General features: G+C 38.3%; 1 protein-coding gene across 1 annotated transcript in view; it reads right to left on the reverse strand.

Annotated features, from left to right (window-relative positions):
• The window catches only part of CADPS (calcium dependent secretion activator), a 477,787-nt gene that overhangs the window by 214,954 nt on the left and 235,636 nt on the right, over positions 1-27,197 (reverse strand). The window contains exons 9-10 of the mRNA XM_044675693.1: positions 12,152-12,291; positions 5,794-5,860 (exon numbers count right to left, since the gene is read on the reverse strand). Of these exons, the coding sequence (XP_044531628.1) occupies positions 5,794-5,860; positions 12,152-12,291 (207 nt within the window). The remainder of the gene's footprint in view (positions 1-5,793; positions 5,861-12,151; positions 12,292-27,197) is intronic.

A 27,197-nucleotide genomic window follows, 5' to 3' on the forward strand; every position in this document is an offset into this window, starting at 1 on the left:
TTCCACTCATTCAAATGTCCTAAGTCTAAACCCAGTTGTAAGCATTGAAAAGGAAATAGCTACTTTGTTCATTGTTTGTCTTTTAACTCTTTCTAATGAAGAAGCCATTTTTAATGAATCCTCTGTTCTTTCTATTCTACTTCTATGAGCAAGAATTCTCTAGGGATTGTTTTGACAAATCAGAATGAGGAGATAAATGGAGAAATGGTTTCACTCCCTCTTTCTGGGGTTGAGGGGGGAAATGTCTGGAGATGTGATTTCATTAGTATGGGAAAACTCCCAGTATGGAAATTCTCTCTACCAGCAAAGACTGGCCACTTGCCCACAACATAGTCATAGAGGGTTAGTTGGGGAAACCAAGAGGACACTGGCATTCTTCTTGACTCTAAGGCTGTGAGGCTGTTCCTCTAACCTCTATGTCATGGTGTCACTCACACTTCCCTGGTGGTGTTCATAATGACTCTGTACAGCTAGATGAATTGTATTCTTGATGTTCTGGAGTAGAGTTTTCAAGTCAGAAGAGTCTTTAGGAGTCATTTAGTCTGAATCCTTCATTTTATAGGCAAGGAAAGAAGGGGTGGGGGGGTGACCTGAACAAAGTCAGGAAGGCAGAGCCAGAATTTGAACTGAGATCTTACAATTCCAAATCTAGCTTCTTTCCATTGTATCCAATGTTGTTCAGTCATTTCAGTTATGTCTAACTCTCCATGACCCCATCTGGGATTTTCTTGGCAAAAACCCTAGAGTGGCTTGCCATTTCCTTCTCCAACTCATTTTACAATATGAAAATGGATGCATACAAGGTTAAGCACTTATCTACTAAGGTCACACAGCTAGAAGTAGCTGAGGCCAAATTTGAACCCAGGAATATGAATCTATTCCTGACTTCAGACTTGGAGCTCTATCCACTAGGCCAACTAAATGTGCTTTTGTATCCAGCAAGCAGCTGAATAAAAATAGGGGAAAAGATTTAGAGATTTGTCAGGATATATATATATATATATATATATATATATATATATATATATATATATATATATGAAGCCCAATACCTGGATATTTGGGAACATCTGATTGGCTTGACTTCTTTTCATTCTAGATGTGGAGCAACAATGGACATAGCCACCCTGCTGCTTCATAAATTCTAGTGATATTAGTCGAGTATATTGGGGTAGAGCCACAGATCTGGGACCTTACTGTGGTATTTCTCTGTTTGAGGGAAGGAAGGCATCATGGATGAGTGGAAAAAGAGCTAGATTTGAAGTCTGGATCTGAATTTGAATCCTGGTTCTGGCATTTACTCTGCAGGTGACTTTGAGCAGGAGGTCACTGAAGTTCTCAGTTTCCTTCACAGGAAAATGAGGGGGTTAGCCTTGTTTGACCCTGGTGGTACCTCCTTGCTTTAAATCTGTGATCCCATAAATAGTCATTCAAAGTCATGACAAAGCAAGTCAGGAAATTGGGCTTCTAATCTTCCATCGACTCCTAATTAGCTATGTGGCTTTAGGCGTGTCACATACAATAACAACAGTAACAATAATAGCATTTATTTTGCATCTTAATATCTTAACAATATTATCTTGGCTTGTCATTGCAACAGCTCTGGGAGGGAAGTGCTATTATTAGTCTCATTTTATGGATGAAGAAACTACTTTAGTCATTGGGGAATGACTAAACAAGTTGTGGCATATGATTGCGATGGAATACTACTGTGTGGTTAATTTGGGAAAACCATGGAAAGACTGCCATGAAATTATGAAGAATCAACCAAGTAGAACCAAGAGAACATTATATATGGCAACAGAACTATTACTGGAAGAATGACTTGTGTGTGGCCACCTTCAGAGAAAGAACTGATAAACAGAAACAAGCAAGACATGGTTTTATAAATACAAAAATCTTTTTTGTCAAATGATGCCTATTCTAATGCAGAGACAGAGATACCTGGGAGCTTTTAGGTAACAAATAAATTAATTAATTTTAAAGATCCTACAGAACTCATTGCCTTTCCCCCTAAATCCTGCTCCATTCCTACTTTTCATTTTACTAGAGAGAGCAACATTGACTTCCCAGTCACTCAAGAGCCATCCCAGCTCTCCATTCTCTCTCATCCCCCTGTATCCAAGCTGTGGCCAAGCCCCACCAGCTTCAATTTTGCAGTATCTCTCAAATATGCCCCTTTTCTGTCACTGACATTAATGCCACCACTCTCAGGCAGACCTTCATCACCTCATGGTTGAATTATTATAATAGTTGCTGGTGGGTCTGCCTTTGCTCAAGCCCTTCGCCATTCTACTCCATTCTCTATTCAGTCACCAAAATGATTTTCCCAGAGCTCAGAAGTGGTCATGTCAATGACTTTCTATCACCTCCAGGATCAAATACAAAAACCTCTTTTTTTTTGCCATTCAGAGCCCTTTGTCACCTGGCTCCCTCCTCTCTTTCCACTCTTCTAATACCCTCCTCCAGGACATGCACTCTTTAATTCAGTGACACTGGCCTCTTGGCTGTTCCATGAATAAGACCCTCCATCTCTAGTCTCCTAGCACATAGTTTCCCTGAGTCCTAATTTCCTCAGGTAGACTAGGTGAGAAGTTCTTAATCTTTTCTTATATCATAGACCTCTTTGACAGTCTGGTGAAGTTATTGGACTTATTCCTGGAATTACATTCTTAAAAATGTATGAAATAATATACATTGGATTAAATTGGAAACCAAAGGCTAATTAAAAGTAATTTTTTTTATCTAAGTTCATGACTCTTTCAAAATCTATCCATGGATCCCTTGGGGTCTCTGGGACTGTGGACTAGATGGATTTTCCTGGCCTATCACTTTGGGCCTTTACAGGAAAGGTGAAGTTCAGTAAAAAAAATTGCCTATTAATGTGAGAAATCAATTGGCCTCATGATATTAAAGATTATGGATCTAATACAATTGCACTATCATTTATTAAATGTCTACTATGTGCCAGATACAAGATTAGCCTCTAGAAATACAAAGACGAAAACAGAAATATCAGGAGTGCTTTCTGATAGGGGCTCATCCTGGAGCTAAATTTTGAAGGGACCTAGGAATTTCAAGAGTGCAGAACTGAGGAGGATTTGCCTATAAGGAAAGAGCAGGGAAGAATTGCAAGAGATGGTTCAGTGGGAGGATGGACAAGACTTGACAAGAAGTAGTTATCTAAGAAAGTTGGCTAATCTTTTCTGGACTGCCTCCATTTCTCTGTCTGTCTGATCCTCTATCTTCTCTGTCTCTCTGCCACTGTCTCCATGTCTCCATGAATGTTTCTTTCTCTCTGTCTGTCTGTCTGTCTGTCTGTCTGTCTGTCTGTCTCTCTCTCTCTCTCTCTCTCTCTTATATGGAATCAGAGATGATGCTAGGTCGCATAGTAGATAGAATGCCAGATCTGGAGATCTGGGGTCAGGAGGAGGTGGGTTCAAATCTAGCCTCAGATACTTCTTAGCTCTGGGACCCTGGGCAAGTCACTGAACTCCAAATGACTATCCCTTAATGCTATTCTGCTTTGGAATTGATCAATTCAAAAGCAGAAGGTAGGGGTTTAAAAAAAGGGATATGGAATCCTAACATCTTGTCTCCTGAATTTAGATGACACAATGCAGTGGGTGTCTCCATGCTGGGATCAGGCCAACATTTTTCCTGCACCCTAAAAATTCATGCTGCCTCCATACTCATCTCAGATATGTTCTTCAAGTACAGCATGGATCATAAGTTCTAAGAAAAACAGCTTAGTAGAATGGCCTGAGAACATTCATTATGAGGAAAGCATAAATGGTGCCGATGTGGTCCCAGAGGTATTCTTGACATACTTTCTCCCTGCTTTTTCCTGTGGGGTTCTATTTCTCTTGAATAATAGGTGATTAGAGACTTTCTTAGGTTCTTAGTCATTTAAAAATTGTCAAAGGAATTTCCCTGGACAGCAATTGGCCTTGGGTGGTCAGAATGGCTAGAACTGATGGAGAAATGCCCAAGTCACATGGCTTCCTCCTACTGACCAGAGAATTGGAAATAGAAGTCTCCTTTGAAGGGATCTAGTTCAAATCCTTTCATTCTACAGTTGGGGAGACTGAGGTCCAGAGAGTTGAATTGTAGTAAATGCCAAAGGCAGGATTGGAATCCTGGTCCTCTCAGCTCTAATTTTCTGCTCTTTCTTGTGGACCATTCTGACTCTCAAGAGACAATTTTTTACTTCCTTAGCTCACACTTCTCTTTCCTTCCTCTAGGCTCCTGTAGCATTTGCTGCCAGGGGTACTGTGGGAGGAAGACTGGATTTTTAGCCTGAGAGAGAAGCTGGATTTGAAGCTTGGCTTTGCCAACTGTGTGCCATTGGGCAAGTGACTTCCCTTTTCTACATCTGTTCTCTTTTCTGTAAAAATGAGCAGGTTGGACAAGATGATCTCTGTGGTTTCTTCCAGTTCTTTGTCTAAGATCTCATGATTCCATGATAATACCATTATAATAGTCTTTCTAAGTTATAGCAAAAGAGTTGTATTGCTCAGTATACCAGGGAGCTGGCTGAATTCATTCATTCATTCAACCAACCAACCAATCAACCAACTACTAACCAACCAACCAATCAACTAAAGTAAATTGCTTGCTTATGCTAAGTAACTCTTGTCCAAGTTACAGGATCATAATTTCAGAGCTGAAAGGGCCCTGGAGGCAATCTAATTCAACCCCTAATTCAAAGCAGAGAAAATTGAGTTGTAGGAATTAGGTGACTTGCCCAAGGTCTCCCAAGTACTAATCAGAGTCAAGAGTTGGACCCAGGTCCTTTGGTTGCAAAGACAATATACCATATATCAAAATTAACAGTAAAGAAGGCAGCCTATCAGATCCTGGTAGTCACTTGACATAGGAGAATCTGTCTTTATGTAAATAAAACCTGTGTTTCTTTAAAACTACATATAAGTCAATTCTGTATAAATTGAATTATATATATTTTTAAAACCCCTAACTTCTGTGTATTAGCTTACAGGTGGAAGAGTGGTAAGGGTGGGCAATGGGGGTCAAGTGACCTACCCAGGGCCACACAGCTGGGAAGTGTCTGAGGCTGGATTTGAACCGAAGACCTCCTGTCTCTAGGCCTGGCTCTCAATCCACTGAGCTACCCAGGTGCCCCCTGAATTATATTTTAAATGCTTCTCTTTAAATCTTACTTAAAGGATTCTCTATAAGAGGTCTTTAAAGTGACCAATCACCCTGATAATTGATATTAATTAAATATAATAAATAATAAATGATAAATGATAATTGGCCCGATAATTCTAGTGAGTATTAGCCATGGAGCCCTGAACAAAGCCATGGAGGTTTCATGTTTCAAGGCGTTGTTCAGTTGTGTGCATCAGGCAAACTCCCTAGGGTTCTTCAAAGTGACAGATGGGTTGTGATCTATTGCACATTAGTTAAATCTCAGTCTTTCATGGTTAAGAGATCTGCCCAGGGTCATAGCGCAAATGGGTGGTAGATATGGAATTTTAACCTAAGTCTTACTTGGTCTTTGAGTGCATCTATTTCATTTTGTTGTCCTATCCCATTCAAAAAATTAGAACAGACACTGAATTGAAATATTACCTAGACTAATACCAATACAAAATATTTCCTGGACTAATGCAAATACTATGTTAAGGGACCTGCCCCAGGTTCATACAGCTAATGTATTTAGATGTGGAATTTGAACCCAAGTCTTACTTGGGCTTAGAGTCCATCTATTTCATTTTGTTGTCCCATCCCATTCAAAAAATTAGAGCAGTCACTGAATTGAAATATTACCTGGACTAATACGAAGAACCTTTTCTTCCATCTCTTCCAGACATTCTTACCAATGGCCCATAAGTACCTAGAAGGGGGGGAAAATCAAGTTAAAGGGTATGGACAGGGAAAACATTATTTTATTCATTTTATCAGGATGTTTGACCTCCTTAAACAAGAAAGCTCTCTATAACAACAACAGATGATGATAACTAATATTTATATAGATGTAACAATGTGCCAGCCACTGTGCTAAATGCTTTATAATTATTGTCTCATTTGATCCTCACAATAGCCCTGAGAATTAAGTGCTTTTATCTCCATATTACAGACATAATAGTTACCTAGCCATGTCATAGAGAGCAGCTTAGAAAGCTTCAGAGAGACATAAGCAATCCATGGTACCCATAAGAATAGAAAGCCCAAGTAGCAATCCATCACTAGTTTCAGGAAGCATTTATGAAGCATCCCTTTAAAGAGACCAACTGGTGTAGGTGTTAAAAATCCTCCAGTATAGAAACTGCCTGAAAGGTGTGGCAAAGAGAGGGTGTGGGTGGGATGATGCTAAGCCCCTCAGATTATATTTCTTTTACTTCTGGTTAGATAGATCTAATTTAACATTTTTTTTAAAAAAAGCATTCTGTCTTCTTCCCATTGTGTATTCCTAGAAAAGAAAGAGAGCTCTCATTTTTAAAAAAGAATTTTGAGCTAAGAGTCTCCCATTGCTTCTGTGAATGGCAGCTGATTTACATGAGGAAGTTCTCACCATCATCAGGAGAATTTTTTCACCAGCTCTCTCTAACTCAGACACTGTGCATATGCTATATGTAAATAGCACCAGCAGCTGAAAACAATAGAGACATCTCTAGCTTGGAGCAAACCTCTCATGGGAAGACTAGATTTCACAGAACAGACTAGGGGATGATTCTTCACATTAGAAAGGGTTTTTCCATAGGACTACCCTGATAAGCCCACAGGCCCTTTTCTCTCCTGTCTCCTTCTCTTCCCTCCCATCTAGCACTGAAAACACAGAACAGTAGGTACAACTTTGATTTAGATGCAATTCTTTGGATGCACACTTATGGGCAGATGGAAAAAAGGCTAGATCTGTCATTGAAAGCCCTCTGAGGCACAAAGCTTGTAGACTAGTTTCACCAAAGTCAAGCTAATCCATGTGATGTCTAAAAGAATACAAAAATTAAGTTTGATGAATTGCAACAGAACTGATATACTCTGATTCCAATTTTGGTACTTTTCCATGATATCATATTGTTTTGGATTTAGGGTCAGGAAGACTTGAGTTCAAATTCAGCCTGAGATACTTCTTAGTTACATGACTCTGGGAAGGTCCATTAAACCACTGTATGCCTCAGTTTTCTCATCAGTAAATGGGGATAAAAATAGCCCCTAACTCTCAGGGTTGCTGGGAAGATAAAATGAGATAATATAGGTAATGTGCTTTGAAAACTAGAAAGCTTCATAAAGAGTTGGTTATTAAAATTCTGACTTTGTTATACCCTGGGTGACCTTGGGCAAGTCAGTTTATCTAGACTTTAGTTTCTTCTTCTGTAAAATGGGAGGACTGATAAAGATCTCCTCCAGAATCCCTTTCATTACTGAATAATGCTAAATAATGAGGTGGGAGTTCCCTAAGCATCTTATCAGTTGGCTTTGAAGACAATACCCAGGGAATTCTAGCAGTGTCTTGAGCAAATGCTATAATATTGGATATCTATAGAACCTTTCAGGATGAATGGAACATTCACTTGGACATTTAGATTCCAACTCATTTGCTAAAAAATTAGCCTCACTACTTTAGAATCATATCTCCAATATAATATTTGCTTCTTGAACTCAATAGTATATTGCATAGAATTATTGAGACTCAGTGTTAGAAAGGACTCCAGAAATCACAGTCTAATCTCTCTCTATAGATATATGTCAAAACTATATTGAGCATATCATATCAATAGTCATCCCTTTTATGCTTAAAAAATCTCCTCCAGTCATTAGAACTTATTATGTCAAGGTAGCCCATTCTGCTTTTGAATATCTATAATTGTAAAGATTTTTCCCCCCTTGATGTTGAGCTAAAATCTCCCTCCTATTGTCTTTCTTAGCTCTAATCTCTGGGCTCAGCAGAACAGGTCTAATCCTTCTTCATGGTAAGCCTTCAAATAATTGATGATTGCTATCAAGTTCCTTTGCTGAATCTTCTTTGATCCATGCTAAATATACCTGGACCCTTTACCATACTGGTTATCTGATGTTAAACACTTTGTCTTGTCCATTTCTGTTCTAAAATGTGGTACCCCATCCTGTATTTGGTCATTTCCATTGGGTCTGACTCAGTGACCCCCATTTGGGATTTTTTGGTCAAAGATACTAGAGTGGTTGGTCATTTCCTTCTCCAGCTCATTTTACAGATGAGGAAACTGAGGCAAATAGGGTTAAGTGATTTGCCCAGGGCAGCCAGGAAGTATCTGTGTCTGGATCTGAACTCAGATCTTTCTGACTGCAGGCTTAGTGCTCTATCCTGTTATTATTAAAATTGATGAAGTACTGTGCCACACAGTTGCCCCATATTGGATAGAAAATTCCCTCTACATGTGGCTTGTCCAAAGCAGAGAGTAATAGAAATCTCCTTGCTCTCGACACTTCATTGCCATCACTAGTGCTTCCTACTACTTTAAACCCTTGGTCACCATATCACACTGTTAATTCATACTAAGCTTGTAATCCACTTAAACCTCCAACTGCTTTCCTACCAACATGCCTCCTTTATCCCATTCTGATGTAGTTGATTTTTTGAACCCTCCTGTAGACCTTTACATTTACCTCAATTCAATTTCAGATCTTAAATTTTTTTCAGTCCATAGTTCAACTATCCTTCCCTGCTCTATTTTATCTGTAAACAATAAGCATGCCATCTACATATTTAAGTAAAATCTACAGCTAATACATAATTCAGTACTTAAGATGTGTTTACTATCTATGCTTAGCCTGGGTGCTGAGCTTGCAAACACCATCAGATAAGTCTGGAATGGGCCTTAGAAATCATTTAGTCCAACCACCTCATTTTATAGGGAAGAAGACTAAGAGTTTGTCCAAGGATGTGCAGAAAATTGGTGGCAGATCTGGGAAAAGAATTTGGACTTTCTGGCTTTTGGTGTAGTTTTCTTTCTCCATTCATACATTTTACTGGATCTCATTCTATGAAAGACTAACAAAATGCTTGGCTTATTTTTTCTTTAAAAAAAAAAAAAACTCTTACCTTCTGTTTTGAAATCAATATTAAATATCAGTTCAAATGAAGAAGAGTGTTAAGGGCCAGGCAATTGGGATTAAATGATTTGCCCAGCTAGGAAATGTCTGAGACTAAATTTGAACACCATAGAGAGCTGGCTCTCTATCCACTGAGCTGCCTCCCTGCACCAAAATGCTTATTTTAAAAGACATTCTTTGGGCTTTTAGTTGAGGACCGGGGCAGCTAAGTGATGCAGCAGGTCTCAGAATCAGGAAGACCTGAGTTTAAGTCTGACCTCAGACACTGAATATGACTTTGACAAGTCACTTTACAACTGCCTGGCTCAGGTCCCTCAACCATAAAATTTAGATAACAAAAACACCTAACTCCCAGGATTATAGTAGGGATAAAATGAGAAAATATTTGCAAAGTGCTTTGCACACCTCAAAGTGCTTTATAAATGCTAGCTATTATTATTTTAGAGGAGATCATCCTAAAACAATGGCTGGGATTTCATAGTTGGGCAAAATGGACAACTTTTTCCTGTTCACATTACTAAGGTGGAGAAGGAATTGTGAAGAAAATATTTAGAATTTTATAGTCTGCTTAATCCAAGAAGGCAAAGTCTAGACAACTAAGCTCACTTTTCAGCAAAACAAATTGAATTAATGTGGGAAATGAAAAAAAAAAATCACATTGAAAGAAAACTAAGGATGACAAATTTTTCTTCTGGTGGTTCAAAAAGAAGAATAAAGAGTTAAAATTAATTAATTCATTGAAGCATAGATCCAGAGTTAGAGGGAACCTTAGAAATCAACTATTCTCAGACCCTTGTTTTATAGAAAAGGGACATGAGATTCAGTGAGAAAAAGTAAATTGTTCAAGATGACAAAGACAGTCAATGTCAAAACTAGGATTTGAACTCAGGCTCCACACTCTTTCTCATTGCTCTCTAATTCATTCACTTAGTCAACAAATATTTCTCAACTACTCATACTAGGCCCTATATTAGTTGGCATTTTTATTGATTTTTTTTTGAGAGTAGCCTTATGTAGGTTCAAGAAAACTTAGCATTACAAACATTAAGCATGCAATAAATGCTGATGATGACTCCTGAATATATTGAGGGGCAAATTTCATCCTTCCACATGTGTAATATGATCATGTTTTTTTTTAAAGTCAGACTTTCATTAACAATTGCCATCTGAATTGTCACAAATTCTAAATTATTCACACAGACTCATTTTATTTAACTTATACTGTCTGTGACAAAGTGAATTTAATTTTTAAAAATCTATTGTACTGATCAGTTTTTGCAAAATTAATTGGAGTGAGCCTGTACTCAAGATCTACCTTTTAGTAAGTTTTTTTTTTTTGCTCTAATTGAAACTATGATCAATGTGAAACTTTTTGGCAAGTCACTTAGCTATTCTGGGACTTAGTTTTCAGTTAGAAAGTGATGGGGATAGACTACATGGCTTACCAATCTAAATTAATGATGCTATGATCCATTTTTACAGTAAAAAAGCAAATTAATACAGGTGCAATGTCATCTATTTTTTTAGTTTTTTAACATATTCTTTTAATTTTTTAGTTATTTATTCTAAAGTTATTTTTATTTTTAGCTTATTATTGGTTATTTTTTGTTTTTCTTTTAGTTATTCTAAGAGACTGCACTGATTGGATCTATGTGGCTCTTTTGTTATTATGGCTTTCATCACTTAGATATGTTTTTTCATATTGAAGTATAACCCCAAAATGTTTTGGTTATGTTGCTGCTGTTCAGTCCTTTAAGTCATGCCTGATTTTTGTGACCCTATTTGGGATTTTCTTGGAAAAGATACTTGAGTAGTTGACCGTTTCCTCTTCTGGCTTATTTCATAGATGAGGAAACTAAGACAAACAGAGTCAAATGACTTGCCTAGAGTCACACAGCCAAGAAGTGTCTGAGGCCAGATTTAGACTCAGGAAGATGTCTTCCTACTTTCTGGCCCAACACTGTTTCCTCTGTGCCACCTAGTTTTCCTTAGATTATGTACCATACAGTTAAAGTCAATAATATCTATGTATGCTGTCTTTATAGTTCTGAAAGCCAGACATGCATCAGACATCTAGTAAGGAGTTAAAACAATTTGGAAATAGTATATAGGTTACAATGTATGTAATAATATAAGTAGAATACACTATACAGCATATAATATACATAATTAAAATGTAATAACCTATATATTATAAACAGGAAGAATGACAATAGACAGGAACTGAATGTAGACTTATAATTTCATTGGTAATGGGAAATGTTGGCTGAGGAAAATTTATCAATTTTGGAGAACATTGTAGTCTAAGGGCTCATTTTAGAGATGAGAAAACTAAGGATTAGAGAGTGAAGGGATTTGTCCAAGGTCCTGGAGTCCTAAACCTAGTGTCCTCTTATCTATTTCATGATACCTCATCCCTATCTCATGATTTGTAAAACTGTGAAGAAATCTCTTAAAGTTTTGTTGTTGTTCAGTTGTAGCTTTGTATTGTCTTTTTTTTAAACCCTTAACTTCTGTGTATTGACTTATAGGTGGAAGAATGGTAAGGGTAGGCAATGGGGGTCAAGTGACTTGCCCAGGGTCACACAGCTGGGAAGTGTCTGAGGCTGGATTTGAATCTAGGACCTCTCGTCTCTAGGCCTGGCTCTCAATCCACTGAGCTACCCAGCTGCCCCCTGCATTGTCTTTTTAATTTAAAGTCTAAGAGTTACCAGAGAGTTTAAAGAACTTGCCCAAAGCCAGTATGTGTCAGAGGCAATATTCGAACTCTGTTCTTCTTGGTTTCAAAGAAGGTGAGAGCTTGTAATTTGACAGAATGTAAAACAATCCACATGCCTTCTAGGGTGTGGGGAGGGCTGAATAAAAAATTATAAAATAAAGCCATTTATGTTTAAAAAAAAAGAATTCATAGCCTGAAAGTCAAAGGAATGCAAGCACCCAGAGGCAAATGTTGTTACAAGCTCCTGAGCCACCTTAGATGTATTTAGTCTTAGAAGATGAATCTTCCTCTATTCTTGTAACTCTGAAAAATGAATGAGTGTGCCCAGAGTAAATGCTGCCCATGGGCCCAGAGAGACACCAGCAACCCACTTACCCAGAATGCTTCATGTTTTGAGGTTTATCCATCCGGACAGCAAGTTTAATTTTCAGATCTTGATCAGGACAGTTTTTGGAAACGGTCATTTTATGCCATTCTGACTGTTTGGGGCTGTTAGGGGTAGGACGGAGAACAACCTGCAAGGAAAAAAAGATAGTTGTTTAAGCCAAAGAATTGCTTCAAAGGTTTTTATTCAACAAACATTTGTTAGTCACTTACTATGTGGCACACTTGACTAGGAGAAGTTTTTAAAAAAAGGGAAACTTCTATCCTAAAGAAGCTTACATCTCATTTATCAATGAGGAACACTGAAGAGAAATAGGATCATTTCGATTCTAGATTCTAGACCAGGAAAGAACTTTGGAGAACATTGTAGCCCAAGGATTCAATTTAGAGATGAGAAAATTGAGGACTGGGGAGTGAAGGAATTTGCCCAACATCCTCCAGTCCCTAACTTAATGCTCTTTTTTTTCTCTCAGATTGACTCATCCCTATCTTATGTTTCTCTCAGCCATGAAGAGGGGATGCATTAAAGTTTTTTTTTTTTTGCTGTTATTGAGTCAATTTCAGTCACATCAGAGTCTCCGAGACTCCATTTGGGGTTTTCTTGGCAAAGATACCAGTATGGTCTGCCATTTCCTTCTCTAACTCATTTGACAGATGAGGAAACTGAGACACACGGGGACAATTGACTTGCCCAGGGGTCTGATGCCAGATTTTTTTTTCAGATTTGAACTTAGGGAGATGAGTCTTCCTAACTTGAGGTCAAGAGCTCTGAGCACTTTGGTGCCAGCTAGAGGTCTTCATATGCTAAGCGCTGTAAGCGATCTTAGAGATAATCAGACCAACTTCCAGCCTTTCACAAATGAGAAAAGAGAGAGAGGCCAGAGAGGCTGAAAGTCCTAAGAGCTAGGATTTGATCCCAGGGTTTCTCATTCCCAATCTAGCTCTCTTCTCTTCCTACACAGCACTGGAGCTTTAAATATCAGATGGAGGCAGAGGTGGAGTGAAGATATTGGAATCCAAAGCTAGAAAACCTTGGAAGAAGAAAAAGAAATAATAAGAAGGGGAAAGGTTGTTTCAGAAAATTCATTTTGTTTAAATTAGAAACCATTCTGCTAAGAGAAAAACCACCAGAGGGAATACAGGAATGTGGTTACTTGAGATTTTGCTCTCAAGGTCCTTTTCCTTAGAGAAAGAAACAAGAGGGGGTGAATGGTCTTGATGAAACACCCTAAAGAAGTGACTTGTACAAAGAAATTGTAGAGAGTTTGGAAGAGAACCCTTACTTCTGTTCTTCTATTGGAGTAATTCTAAGAGTAGTTCATACTGCTATTCAAGCTATAGATGTAGTAGTAGTAATTGGCACAAAGCATGCTTAAAGTCTGCTTTACATTTGTTTTCCATCATTTCACTTGAACCTCATAACCACTCTGAGAGGTAGTCATTGAAGGAATTATCATCCCCATTTTGCAGATGAGAAGACTAAGATTCAGGGTGGCTAAGAAACCTACCTAATGTAGTACAATGGATACTAGAGGATTTGAATCCAGAATTATCTCTACTACATGCCCAGCTCTTTATCTGCTAGCCTACACTGACTTTATAAAAGAAATTCCGGGTACAAGATTAGTAAGACTCTGGAGTAGGAGGCACTTCAATTAGTAGCTTGACTGAGGCTTGGGTCTGTTACTAACAAGCATTTCTTGGTGTTTAGGTTAAAAAGTGATTCATGACCACAAATTATCTGATAGTATTGTCAATAATAGTTAATAATATATAACATATTATATATGTGTGTATACATACATATAAAACAACAGTGGTTATACTCATACATATATATAATCACTAATAATATCAGAAATTCTATGCAAAATTTGGAAATACAGGTTTCTCTTCGGTATCATCTCAACTGATTAGTATCTAGTTCTCTAGACTTTTATCTATGCCCTCCCTCCTACTAAAATGTGTCAGTATAAGTATTTAACAAATGCTTTTCCAGGGGATAGTTAAGTGGCTCAGTAGATAGAAAGCTAAGCCTCCTGGAGACAGGAGGTCTTGAGTTCAAATCTGATCTCACATTCCCTAGCTGTATGACTCTGGGCAAGTCACTTAACCTCACTTTGTTTAACCCTTACAGCTATTCTGCCTTGAAACCAATATACAGTATTGATTATAAGATGGAAGGTAAGGGTTTAAAAAAAAAAGAAAGAAAGACTATATGAGTCTATTCAAAGTCCTTCCCTATGAAGGTCATACACTTATTCCAGGGATTTTGTCATGACTCATCCATGAGCAAGTGAGTCCTAGGTAGTTGTCTGTAATTCAAAGAATTTATGCAGTTTACTCAGGATCACAACTAGATATTCTAACCCATAACTTCACCAATTGTGCTCTGCTGACCTTACTCTGTGGGACTTCTCTGGTATTATTTGGAGAGCTCAGTATACTTTCTTTGGAAGATATTCAGTAATGGAAAAGCTTAATCCCCTGAAGGTGAATTTGATTTTGGAGGCAAAATCTAGAGTTATCTACAAACAAATTTGAATTTGATGATTAAAGAAGAATCTCAGAGGTATTTAACATGTAGGCTGAATGTGGCCCATGAGTCTTGAGTGCAGCTTGAACAAAATCAAAATGGAAATTCTATCTAATTTAATGTGTTGATGTATTAATAAAAAAGATATTTTATATGATAATATATGTAGGAACTATATCATATGACCTGCCTTCCTGGGGGTAGGGAGGTGGGGTGGGAGGGAGGGAAAAAAAAGAATGAAACAGAATTTTGGATAAAGTTAAGCTAATGGTTCCCAAACTTTTTTGGCCTACCTCCCCCTTTCCAGAAAAAAATATTACTTAGCCCCCTGGAAATTATTATTTTTTAATTTTAATAGCAATTAATAAGAAAGATAAATGCACCTGTGGCCATCACCACCTCCCTGGATCACTGTAGCACCCACCAGGGGGCGGTAGCACCTACTTTGGGAATCACTGAACTAATGTGAGAATTTGTTTCTCTTCAATAAGCTTATTTATTATATTATATATTTATTATGTTACATATAATATTTATTATACTATATTAAACATTTATAACAGTTATATTTATATTATGACAAATATTTTTATTTATAACAAATCATTTATCTTATGTTATTGCTATTTTACATATTACATTGATAGATAACAATAAAAATAGATGCTAACTATTAAAATATATAATCATATGTGTTCATATGAATGAATCAATGGTTCTGTTTCTATTTGAGTCTGACACCACTGATGTCAATGATCAAGTCATTGACATGATTTGAAACAAAAGCAAGAAAGGAAATCTACTTGCAAAATTCTGAGGATGATTTTATTTTCATTCTAAAACTGCCTTTGAAGATAGGGTCATTGCTGTAAGAGTGGATGATACTCACCAAGAGGTAAACATTTGGATGGGTTCGGTATTACAGTTTTCATTAAACTTCAGAGTCAACTTCTATTGTGCCTCATTTCCTCAGGACTCTGCCTTTGGCTTCAGTACAATGAATGCCCTACTCATCTTATGAAAGGCAGCCTAATGCAGTAGACAGTGAGCTAGTCTTGAGTCAGGAAAAGAAGTGGGTTCAAGTCTTGCTTTAGACACATACTGACTATGCATTGTTGGGCAGGTAAATTAACATCTTAGTGCTTTGAAAACTCTCTAAGACTAAGTTGTAGAGATGGTGATGACTTGTATCAGAAAGGAACATTTTCTCACCTAGAAGTTCCCTATATCAGTGAAATGACAGGTGCTGTTTCTATCCCATCCAATTTATGTAACTCCTTAAATTGAGGTAATCTTGTGAAGGGAATAAAATGAGGTCACCATAAAAGTCAAAGGGAGGCAATAGACCCATTAAAGCTTGCCTCTCAGTCAGACTACATCTAGAATACTTTTCTTTTCATTTAAAGAGAGAGATTGGAATATAATGGACTTCTCTATTAGCAGCAATGCAATGATCCAGGACAATTCTGGGGGACTTATGAGAAAGAACGCTATCCACATTCAGAGGAAGAACTGTGGGAGCAGAAACACAGAAGAAAAACTACTGCTTGAACACATGGGTTGATGAGGATATGATTTGGGATGTAGACTCTAAACAACCACCCCAATGCAACTATCAATAATGTGGAAATAATCTTGATCAATGATTCATGTAAATTGTGCATTGGCTATGGAGGGTGGTGATAGGGGTTTGGGGGAGGGAATGAACATGAATCATGTAATCATGGAAAAATATTCTATAAAACTATCTAACTAAACAAATAAAGAGAAAGATTGGCCAACTGGAGGGTGGCCAAGGTGGTAAGGGTGCTTCCAACCATTTCATATAAGCATCAATTAAAAGAATTAGTGATTTAGGACCCAGATGGGAGAGAATTTAGGAGGGACAAAATAGAAGTTTCAAAATATTTGAGGGGTTATCATGTGGAAGAATTCAACTTCTTCAACTTGGTCCAAGAGAATGGAGCTAGAATGAGTGGGTGGAAGTTGCCAGAGACATATTTCAGCTCAAGATAAGGAAAAAAAAACTTCTTAATTCTTTTCATGGAATAGGTCCCCTACTTGAGTCATTATCTCCCATTAAGGGTCTACAAATAGGAGCAGTTAGGTAGCACAGTGAATAGAGTTCTGGGTTAGGAGTCAGGAAGATTCAGCTTTCTGAGTTCAAATCTGGCCTCCAAAACTATCTGTGTGACCCTGGGTAAGACATTTAATCTTGTTTGCCTCAGTTTTCTTCATTTGTCAAATAACCTAGAGAAGGAAATGCCAAACCACTCCAGGATCTCTCCCAAGAAAACCCCAAATGGAGTCATGAAGAGTTGGGCATAATTGAACAATAATAAAGATGAATTATTTGTGTTTGAGGTAGGATTTAGAGTGAGATGGGATCTTAGAGATCCTAGGATCCCAGATTTTGAGTTGGAGGAGTCTTTAGAAGCCACCTAGTCTAACCCCCTCATTTTGTAGCTGAAGAAAATTAGTCTTCCTAAAGATAAGCAACTTGCCCAAAGTCATACAATCTGTATGGTTGGATGGTGAGGGAAGCAAGATTCAAGCTTTGGTCCCCTGACTTCCAAATCAGGGAGGGCTCTTTTCCACTGTGTGACTTTTGAGTTTAAGGTCTTTTCTTATAGAATTAAATCTGTGATGGTGAAACTTCAGGTCCTAGGACAGGATGGTCTGACATGTGGGGAATAATTAATAAACTTATTTAGTCATTTCAATCATATCCAACTTATGATCCCATTTGGGGTTTTCTTGCCCAAAATACTGAAGTGATTTTCCATTTTGTTCTCCAGCTCATTTTAGAGGCAAAAACTGAGGTAAAAAGGTTAATCAACTTACCCAGGGCCACACAGCTAGGAAATGTCTGAGGCCAGATTTGAACTCTGGTCTTTCTGACTCTAAGTGTGGCAGTTTATCCACTTCGCCACCTATTGACAAACTAGTGTCCCACAAATGATGCTAGAGAGGTGAATGATTATTTAGCCTACATGTGAAGGTGAACTATTTAGCATGACTGAAAAGAAACGAATAGACTTACAGAGAGCAGCGAATGAAATATCTCCAAAATGGAAAAAAAGTTCAGAGATGTATCGTGGATATATCTCTTGTCTCATTAATAGCATTCAGGTGAAGAATTCAAATGGGATCTGAGTCTTTGTTATTAGGTCCTACTTCTTAAAGGCTTATATTTAAGGATGTAGTACATGAATTTTTTAAGAGAAAAAAAAGGTTTAGAGAAAGAAGTTATAAAGGATTAATTATCTTGAGCTGAAAAGAATATGAGCCCATCTAGTCTAATCCAATTCTCTCATTTTACAGATGAGGAAACTGAGGTTCATAGAAGTGACTTAACTAGCCCAAGCAGTACCAGAGACAAGATGTGAACTCAGAACCTCTTATTTCTGATTAAGTGCTCTTTCATGCACCTCACACTGCTAAACCATCCTCTTGGGCATTCTTTCTCCTCAAGCAATGATGGTTCACCCAGATGAAAGTAATTTAAGGTGGTAGCAGCTTAGATTAGGAGGCATGGAAGCCTTTTGCAGCCGTTATAAAGGTCAAGATTCAGATGACATAGAAAAAAAATTCTCTGCCTGCTAAGATTACAGGGCTTATGGTTCTTGTAAGAACTAGGATCAAATCACACTTATTATATCAAACAGCAAATGGAAAAGTATGCTTTTATCTGTTGTTCTCAGGGTGAAATTGGGAGGCTATTATATTTCAGCTTCTAGGGCCAGAGTGGAGGGGCATGTGCCAGTTTCTCTGGCCACTCAGTGGCAAGTGGTTAAAACTCAATGATGAAGAGGAAAAAAGGGTTTAGAGTAAGTTATTTGTTAAGAAAGCTAGAAGGACCTTTGGAAGGTATCTGTTCTAACTCCTTTAAAAATTACATAAGAAAATACCAAGAACTAAAGAGATAAAGTAAGAGCCAGAGATTCCAGTTCATGGCAGCGCCAAGGATAGATCATATCTCCTAACCTCTGGCCAGGTGTTCTTTATATTAAATCATTGTACCCAATCCCTACATGGACTAACTGCCTTTCCTTTTTTTAAATTTATTTTTTCCCCATTTATCAAACATTTATTTTCTCTCTTTTCCATCTCCTCACTACTGAAAAAAGGAAAACAAAGTTAACATAGTCAAAAGAGTGTTCAGATTATCTTGAGACTGATTTTTGGGTAACAATATTGGTTTATTGATTATTCATTGGTTAGGCCAGCATAATAACCAATAAAGTGACATACATCAATGCTTCTCTCTCAATGACCAGATAACCCAAAACTTGGTCAGACAGCTCAATAAATAGAGTTTTAGGAGCTCATTATTCAGTCCTTCCCTTGAACATACCAAGACATCTCTAATTGGTAGACAGATAATTAAAAGGTGGTCCCTCAAATTATCCCCTCTTCCTCATCCTGAAATCATGAGGAACATGTTCACAAGAAAAGAATCCTTGTATCCTTCATTTATTAAGCAAATCCTGTACAAAAGAAAGACACTGGGATTTCTAAGGACAAACAAAATGCAAAAAGCAGTAGACTGGATGAAATCTCTGACCCAGATCCAAGACACAGGAATTCACAGTAATCCTTCTAAATATAAATGATTTGGAACCTTTCTACTCCAGGGCCTTGATATAAGAATTAATCCAGCAGATGAAAAATAAATTCTCACAGAAGATAAATGCCTTTGGTTGACCATTTCCAAAAATAGGTATCATATATAATCTTATTTTCCATATTTAGCCCATCACCTCTCTGTCAGGAGATTGGCATTATGGGTACTTTGGAATTATGGTTGCTCATTGCTGTAGGAAAATATAAGTAAGGTAATGGGGTCACCAGGGATATTATAAATTAACTAAGGGGTTTGTGGGAACACACTCTGGGATTTAAGAGAGACTAAAACTGAACATTGAAGACTTGTACAGCTAAGCCACTCCCAACTGAAAAATAACAGCCAACTGTCACTCTGACCAGAGGCCTTGAATTCAACAGACAAGGCAACAGGATGAAACAGGATTTTCATTAGAAACAACTAAAAGGAGGGATAGGAATGACTACTCTAAACCCTTAACACCTAATAACAAAATCCACAGGGAAAGGGAAGGACTTATTCTACTCTGACTTAGTGATCTAAACTAACAGGGCCCAAGGAGCTATAAATGGAGTCTCTGGGTTTCTGCCTCAAACCTGGAACCTGCCAGGCTTGAGTACAGCTAGGGCTTTTGTGGCTTTGGGATTCTCACTGCAATCCACTGATGATCTCTGGATGCCAGGAGCTAAAGTTGTCTCAGGAACCAAGTAGTAAGGGTTTTGCTTGAAGCACTGTCCTCCAGTTTTCAAACTTCACCTCTTCTCTTGGCTCTGTAGATCTTGTCCTTTTGCTAGATGCCACATCACACAGGAACCCAGGGGAAATCAGGAAGCAGGGTGTCCTTTGCTCTGAGGTCTCCCAGGCTGGCAACAATTTTGCCCACCACTACTGGAGTCCACACTCAGGGCACAGACACACTTCCTCCTCCCTCATTCCATCCTGGAATTCCCAGCTCCAGCTCCTTCCTGCTAGGTACAACTTAATTCCTAATAACTAGCTAATCTAATCTTACTCAAAACATTGCTCAATTGTAGTCTTTCAAAGTTGCTTATACTTAAAATAAAGTTGTTATTATAGAACTTGTTCCCTTGATTTTGCTCACTTCACTGTGTATCAGTTCACACCTAGCTTTCTGGGAAATCATTCCTTTAGTCATTTCATGAACCATCACCTAGACGTTCACCTTTCCCTAATGGATAATGATTCCCTCAGTTTCCAGTTTTGAGCCACCACAAAAATAACTGCTATAGATATTTTGTACAAAAGGGAGTTTTCCTCTTTCTTTGGGATATAGAATGAGTAGTAATATCACTGGGTCAAAGGGACTGAAGAGTTACTAAATTTTTGGACATAGCTCCCAATGACTATTGGTTTTACTGTGTTCCATGGCTATGGAATTTCTTGACTGACCCCAGGTAGAATGGTGCCAATAGTTTTATATAATCCTATGGGCATAGATTTAGGGCTGGAGGGTACTTCAGAAATTATTGAGTCCAACTCCCTCACTTTAAAAGGAGGAAATAAGTCTGGAAGGTAAGTAACTTGCCTAGAGTCATATGGCAAGTAACGGGGAAGACTTTGGACTCAGGTTTTCTCGACTCCGAGTCCTTTCCTCTGTCTACTACATAAGTGGTACCAAGAGAAAATGGGTGGATAGATCGGTATAATCTTTTGATACTGTTGGAAAAACAACAGCAATAGCAGCAGGAATAGCAACAACAATAACCCACAGAGCATACCCTCATGAGAGTGACCAGTTCTCCTACAAATAAAGAAAAGGAAAAAACTCAGATACTGGCTCTCGGCTTTACAAAGGGAATCCTAGTGAGCCACGTGGGATATGGAGGATGTGAGAGGGATAGGAGAAAAATATTTGAAAAACCAAAAACTGATGGAAAGCAAACTAAATATAGGCCCAACAAAGCTGGAGTCCCTTAAATTTTGTTCCTGCCATGGAAAGGAGCCACGGTTTGTTTGGTGGGTGGTGTAGGCTTTGTTTTTACCAAGTATCCATGCCCTCCAAATTGCTTAGGAGGTGGGTTCTTTTGCAAAATTGCTCTCATTTCATTCAGAGAAGGGGAGGGCTGGGGGATTTAAATGGCCCAGACACCGTGGCTTCATTAGAGATATGTCAGCCTCCTGCACATTAGAGCAAGTCGTGTCTCAGTGGGATGATGGCAGCATATGGTTTTGTTGCGCACTGCGGGAGAATGGGATGGGATGAGTTGGGGAAGGAAGCAAAGATACGCATAGCAAGATCAGATGGCCTAAAGGGGCTTCCTTCCTTTCCATTTCTCCCCTTTTCTTCCTACCCTGGATCTGACCTTTCAAAAGAGAAATTAATTAAAGCACATATGCTCTCCTTGGAATTTTTAGTCTGCTGCTACATGAGGACATGAAGGTGACAGTGGATTTTCATGGGGAATCACAAGAGAGTATAACCTCAGCCTGGGTCCCCCAAACCAAAAAGCCTTTGATCTTTAGCCCAGATAGTTTGCTGGTCTATCGTTCCATGATCATTCCTCCCAGCTTTGGACCCTGGACTTAAGCTGAAGCCATTCTTCATTCCTGGAATGTATTCCCTTCTCTGAGTTCAGTCTCCTCTTTCTCCACCTATCTTTGACAATACATTGATAGAACAGAATGGTCTCTGACTCAGAATGTTTCACAAGTTAAAAAGGAATTCATCCTGGAATGCCATGGAAATACCATTTAAAAAATTAACCTGATGTTGAAGATGTTAACAAGATTATATTACATGAGAATTGAAAGATCATCTTTTCAATACACTGACCATTGATTGCACTCATTGAAGTAACGTTTATAGCTCCACATTTAATGGGTGAATTGTGAAGGTTCGGGAATAAAAAATCAAAATGATTAATGGAGCCATAAGGAAAGGTCAAAGGCACAGGCAGACAAGTCTACCAGATCCTTATCATTTTCTCTGAAATATCTCAAGGTTATTTAGAGAAGGTAATGCTGGCCAATTGTTCTTCATCTTCATTCATGACAAAACAGGAAGAAATGAAACTGCCGCTAGTGAGAGGCCAGCTGGATGTATTGATGTGAGCCTTTCCAGGGAATCCATGTTATAATTGATTAATGGTGGTTGGTGACCTGATGGTTGGAAGCACAACATATTCTTAGTAGGAGTCTTATCTCCAGTGGACTAAGGCCACAGGAAAAGAACAGCTAAATAGGCTTACCATGAAAGAATGAATAACGATATCCTCTTAAATGTATATGATGGGGTGTCTCAGTGGATTGAGAATCAGACCCAGAGATGGGAGGTCCTGGGTTCAAATTTGACCTCAGATACTTCCTAGCAGTGTGACCCTGGGAAAGTCACTTAACCCTCATTGCCTAGCCCTTATCACTTTTCTGCCTTAGAACCAATACCCAGTTGATTCAAAGATGGAAGGTAAGGGTTTAAAAAAAGTATATGGGGAGTGTAGCTTGGTGGATAGAGGGCCAGGTTTGAAGATGGGAATTCTTGGGGTTCAAATCTGGCCTCAGACACTTTCTACCTATGTGACTCTGGGCAAATTACTTAACTACAGTTGCCTAGTCCTTACCACTCTTCTGCCTTGGAACCAATACTTAGTATCCATTCTAAGACAGAAGGTAAGGTTTAAAGAAATGTATATGAATGATGGGAGTAGAATGAGGATTTTTAAAAGTTAAGTAGAGAAGGGCTTGAACATTCTTTTCAGACAACTGCCCATGCAGTGCATTATGGTGGAGAGTCTATTTGTTTAAGGGTTGGAGTACATGGCTGCTGAAGTCCTTTCTAATTCTCAAATGGATCTAAATATGAGTACAAAATACTGTTTATGCTTTTTGGAGAATATTTCTGGGTAAGGCTAAGTCGGATGGGAAAAGGGAAAACAATAGGAAGATTTTGAATTCTAATCACTTTCCTATTTCTGTTGAAGGTTCCATCACTGCCAGTGGCCAATGTCCAGAGCTTTAGGGTCACCTCTCACCCTTCCATTTTCCCCTCTCCCTACCCAAGTCAACCATATCAAGTCAGTTGCCAACTCTAGTTAATTCTGCCTCTATCTACATTGCTCTCATTGTTCCATCTTTTCCACTCACACATTCACTACTCTAGTAGAGGATCTTGCCCCCTTTTCTTCTGAGGCTTTAGTAAAGACTTCCTAATGGTGCCACCCCTTTCCACTTGCTAGTCTTTTCAATCTGTCCTCTATAGAGCTGTAAAAAAAAGCTTCTTAAGCATAGGTCTGATTACGCCATTGGTCTGCTCAAAATTTTTCTATGGTTCTCTACTTTCCTAAGAAGGAAGTAAAAATTCTTTAGTTTGGGATTTTTATTCTTGCACAATATAATTCAGGGGCAGAGGTTAGAGTATGGAACCTGGAGTCAGAAAGACTCCTCAAATTCAAATCTGGCCTCAGCTGTGTGACTTTGGGAAAGTCACTTAACACTGTTTGCCTCAATTTCCTTTTTTGTAAAATGAACCAGAGAAGGAAATGGCAAAGCACTCTAGGATTTTTGTGGAAAAAAACCCCAAATGGGGTCATGTGGAGTCAAACACAACTGAAAAAACAACTTAACAACCACCACAATATAATTCCAATCTCATTTCACATTACTTCATTGACAATCCATTATTCTAGCCAACCTGGCCTAATAGCTATTCTCTAAATTGTCAGTCTCCATCTTTTATCTCTGGGATGTTCTCCTTTAACAATCTCTTTGAAATTTGTCTTCTTGCAGAACTCTACTTAACTCCTTCTTGATACAAGCAGACATACCCAGAGTACATCTTCCTTCTCCAACGACCATGAATTTACATATTGAATTTACATTCAACATGCTATTGAATCTCCCCATTAGCATGCAAATTCTTTGAGGCCAATGATTATTTTGTTTTAATCTTTGCATCCCCAGTGTCCCCAGTGTTTGATGCAGATTAGGCATTTAAGAACTTCAGTTCTATTCAACAAATTTCTCTGAATAAACTATCTTATGGTACTAATTAGATTAATGTTCATTACAAAGGTATCATATTCATAAATGCTTATTGAATTGAAAGGCATTGATTCACTCATTCCTGCAACAAGCATTTATTATGCAACAGCAACTTACCAGGAACTAAGTGTGTAGATAGAAACACTCAACTCTTCAAGGGAATCTGTGATCTCATCAATATAGATTACATTAATAGTTAACATTTGTACAAAGTTTACTATATGATAGGCAATGCTTTACACATACTGTCTCATTTAATTCTTGTAACAACCCTGGGATGCAGGTGCTGTTATTATCTCCATTTTATGGATGGGGAAACTGAGGCAATTATGGTTAAGTGACTTAACTAGGCTCACAAGGTAGTGTCTGAAGCCAGATTTGAGTTCAAGTCTTCCTGACTACAGGATTGTGTTCTACCTACTTCCTAGCATGCATATCACAACCCATTCATTAGTCACTCAGTTACAGTGATAAACATTTATTAAGCACCTATTGTGTTCCAGGTATTGTAGTTAGTGATAGGGATTCAAAGAAAGGTCAAAGATCTTCCCTGCTCTCAAGGATCTTAATTCCTGCCTATCCCATGCTACTTTGATTCATATCTCCCCATATAAGGAAATATTTTGATAAAGACATTTCACTCATTCAGCATAAATCACACACCCATATAATTTCTGTCTTTGGAATTCTTAAGTGATATAATGAACAATCATTCATCTTTCACATGCTGGCCTATAGAAACAAGCTGTGGCATATGATTGTGATGGAATACGACTGTGTCATAAGAAATGACAGATAGGTTAATTTTGCAAAAACATAGAAAGACCTACATGAAATTATGAAGAATGAAATGAGCAGAACCAAGAGAGAAGAATATATATAACAGCAGAAATATTGTTTAAAGAATGACTTATGTATGCCCACCTCCAGAGAGAGAGCCAATAAACAGAAATAAATAAGACATAGTTTCATGTCAACATGTATCTTTTTGTCAAACAATACCTTCTCTCATGGGGGAGAGGAAGGAGGAAGGGAGTTAATTGGGTATTTTGATGTAACAAGCAAACAAATAAATAAATTTAATATTAAAAAAAAGAAAAGAAAAGAAAGGGGCCAAATCAATTGAAATCTCCCACTCTCTGGAATTTCATGGATCTAGAGACTGAGAAAGCTTAACGTTTCCAATTTATACATTAGTGTAAAAAAACCTTCTGGGAAAGCCAAGCGTTTTTTGTTTGTTTGTTTGTTTGTTTGTTTTTTTAATATTTTTAAACCCTTAACTTCTGTGTATTAGTTCCTTGGTGGAAGAGTGGTAAGGGTGAGCAATGGGGGTCAAGTGACTTGCCCAGGGTCACACAGCTGGGAAGTGTCTGAGGCCAGCTTTGTGTCTGAGGCCAGCTTTGAACCTAGGACCTCCGTCTCTAGGCCTGGCTCTCAATCCACTGAGCTACCCAGCTGCCCCAAGCGAAGCGTTTCTAAATGAGAAGTAATGCAATTTCCACTGTGATAATCAGCCCAGGGGAGGAGGGGACTTCAGAAGTTTGACTCACTTCTGGTTCAACTTTCTCAGTTTACACATAAGGAAATGGATATTAATTAGCTTGCCCAAAGTCACAGGCCTGTGCTTAGGAAAACTATAGAACTGGGATTTGAACCTAGATCTTCCTCTGTAGCCAGGATCCTTTCTATTGCACCAGGAAGTTTGTGAATGAAAACTACCATTAATATGCTGTGGCACCCAAGTATTCTCTTTCTATTGTGCTGGTTGGGTATATCAGAAGACTTCTTTGAATTTGAGAGGAAAATGCTTTCTCTGAAAGAACCAGGCCTGCTTTTTATTGGAAATCTCTTTTAGTTAAATGGACTCAGGGTTTATGACTTCTTAAAAAAGGTTGTTATTGGAATCCTACCTGTTCATCTTTAATAAAGAAACTTAGCCCACATTCTGGGGTAAAAATGCCCTTTAGAGCTCTGATGAGCAGGCTGTTCTGGTGTTCTTGTCTTGAACCTGGGGAAATTTTTATGGGAGTTTTCAGCAAGGGATGGAAAGTAGAAAGAGTAAACAGCAGACAATTAACTAGGGTAGGGCAACTGTAGCTTTACTTCAGGGCAGCAACTTCAGAGGGCACTTCTAGTACTTGCAATCATTCACCAGATAAAAACAACATATCTTAGCACTTAACGATAATTAGAACAAGAAGCTACCAGATGATGTGCTCCTCTTGAATTTGGGTCTGTTCTACTCCCCACCCCCTCACCATTGATGTGAAGTGGTTTCTAGAGTCTTTGTCTCCTCCTCACCAAATGAGTGTCTTCCCCTAGATTGAGGACACAATTCTGCTCTTCTTTCAACTTGCCTCAGGTGTAATGTACAGCACTTGCCTTGGGTACAAACATTTTCAGTTATAACTCTGGGGAATGGAGTGCTCCAAAAGTGGGGATCATCTCATCGGATATTTTCTTGTGATGTTCCCTTAGAATGCTGGAGTTCTGGGAACCAGTTCAGTGGAGCAGAGGTTGATTGTACTGTCATTTCTGCTGGAGTTTTAGGGTGCTAGGACATGTGGAGGGGCTTATAAGTCTTGGACTAGATTAGCCTATTTTTATGGTGATTGGAGGATTTGGAGTCCAGGTATTGAGTGGCTGGCTGAGCTAAGAAGGTAGCTATGATACCTGGGAAAGTGTTGGGGTCAGTATTTCCCTCTCTCTGTGCCCTGATTACATTCACAAACTTATATAAAGCACCAGACATGATGTTTGGTGATGAGGTCACAAAGAAAAAAACACAATAGTGTTTTATTTTTGTACCCCATCCAGATATTCTTTTATCCACCCAGGAAATCTTGCTCTCCGCCTTTTGCTGTCTTCATATCCCCTTAGCCTTAGTAACTAACTCT

The sequence above is a fragment of the Gracilinanus agilis genome, chromosome 1, assembly GCF_016433145.1.
Source record: "Gracilinanus agilis isolate LMUSP501 chromosome 1, AgileGrace, whole genome shotgun sequence".
Lineage (NCBI taxonomy): Eukaryota > Metazoa > Chordata > Mammalia > Didelphimorphia > Didelphidae > Gracilinanus > Gracilinanus agilis.